The following is a 1,361-nucleotide window of genomic DNA, read 5'->3' as shown; positions in this document are numbered from 1 at the left end:
CTTTTTAGTAAATATTTTGTCTCTCTAGCTATAGAAATTGTACCTACAGCAAGGCTGTTCACAAGGAACTGAGCTACTACAAGCAGTGGGATTCTCCTCGTGTGCTTTAGGGAAGGAAAGGACAGTTGGAGCATTAGTATTGTTGGTATGTCACGTTACTCTGTCCCTTGACAGTATTTCCCCATGGCTCCTAAAATCAGGGACCAATAATTCTACTGGTACCTGTTGCAGAAGGCCATCTTTTTGAATGCGTCCCTGAGCTCTGGGCTCCGGAAGGCATATATGAAGGGGTCAATGACGGCATTACACATTATCAACACACCGTTCACCTGGAAGAGGGACATGTAGCAGGCACAGTAGGGGTCAGCCGGGCAGAATGTCATCAAGAGGACATGAAGGACAAAGGGCGCCCAACAGAAAATGAAGACCCCGAGTAGAACAGTCAGTGTGACAGCCCCTCTCATGTTGGCTCTGGGAAGCGTGGAGGTCCTCCTGGCGTGGGAGCGGGCCAGCAGGAACATGTGCAGGTAGAGGCACAGGATGAAGGCCAGCATCAGCGGGAACAGCGCTGTGAAGGCGATCACCGTGGGGACGTGATGGGAAAAGGTCACGATGGTGATGCCACTGCCCATGCAGCACGTCCAGATGACCATCAGGACGACAAGGGCACGGCGCGGGGTCACGATGCGGTGGTACCTCAGAGCGTGGAAGATTGTGATGTAGCGGTCAGCGGCGATCACAGACAGGCTGCAAATGGAGCCAAGGAGGGAGAGGATGAACAGGGAGTCCACCACGTCGTCTGCTGTGGTTTCAAAACTGCTTTGAGGCTCGAGGTAACCCATGTTTCTGAACATGATCAGGATGTTTTCCAAGATCTTGTACAGGCTGCCCAGCATATCGGAAATAGCCAAGCTGCAGATGAAAAAGTACATGGGCGACTGAAGATTCTTATTCTTGATCACAGTCAGAAGGACCATCAGATTCTCCAAAACCCCAACAATGGATATTGTGAAAAATATCTCTTCTGGCAAAACCACAGGAGGACAGTCTGAATTATTTCTTGCTGTACTGTTGATGCTTTCATACAGGTTGATAATGTGTTTCATCTCTCCTGCTCGTGGTTAAGACAGGGATGTTACTGGGACTTGACAGAAAACTTGATTGATTCTTCAGAATCTTTTCTTCTCTGTAGTTCTAGCTGAAGATCTGAGGTAAAAACCACACAGTCACCTAAAAAAGTGTATGTAGGAATATCAGTTGCAAAATAGATCACAAAATAAAAACAAGCCATGTTAGCTTTGAGGAAGCTCTATTGCCTCTGCAAAATATAATGGTGGAATATGTAAATAAAACAATTTATT

The 1,361-nt window shown here is 47.1% G+C and overlaps 1 protein-coding gene across 1 annotated transcript; it reads right to left on the bottom strand.

Annotated features, from left to right (window-relative positions):
* Positions 1-212: 212 nt before the first annotated feature.
* Positions 213-1,106, bottom strand: MC2R (melanocortin 2 receptor; the record flags this gene model as incomplete). Its single annotated transcript, XM_081252357.1, has 1 exon — positions 213-1,106. The coding sequence occupies one exon, from the start codon at positions 1,104-1,106 to the stop codon at positions 213-215; it is 894 nt and encodes a 297-aa protein (XP_081108483.1).
* Between the last annotated feature and the right edge of the window lie 255 nt (positions 1,107-1,361).

This window comes from Mesoplodon bidens (assembly GCF_964165515.1).
Source record: "Mesoplodon bidens genome assembly, chromosome: 13".
In the NCBI taxonomy this organism is placed as follows: Eukaryota; Metazoa; Chordata; class Mammalia; order Artiodactyla; family Ziphiidae; genus Mesoplodon; species Mesoplodon bidens.
The sequence above is the reverse complement of the archived record's forward strand: the minus strand, read 5'-3'. Positions and strand labels throughout refer to the sequence as shown.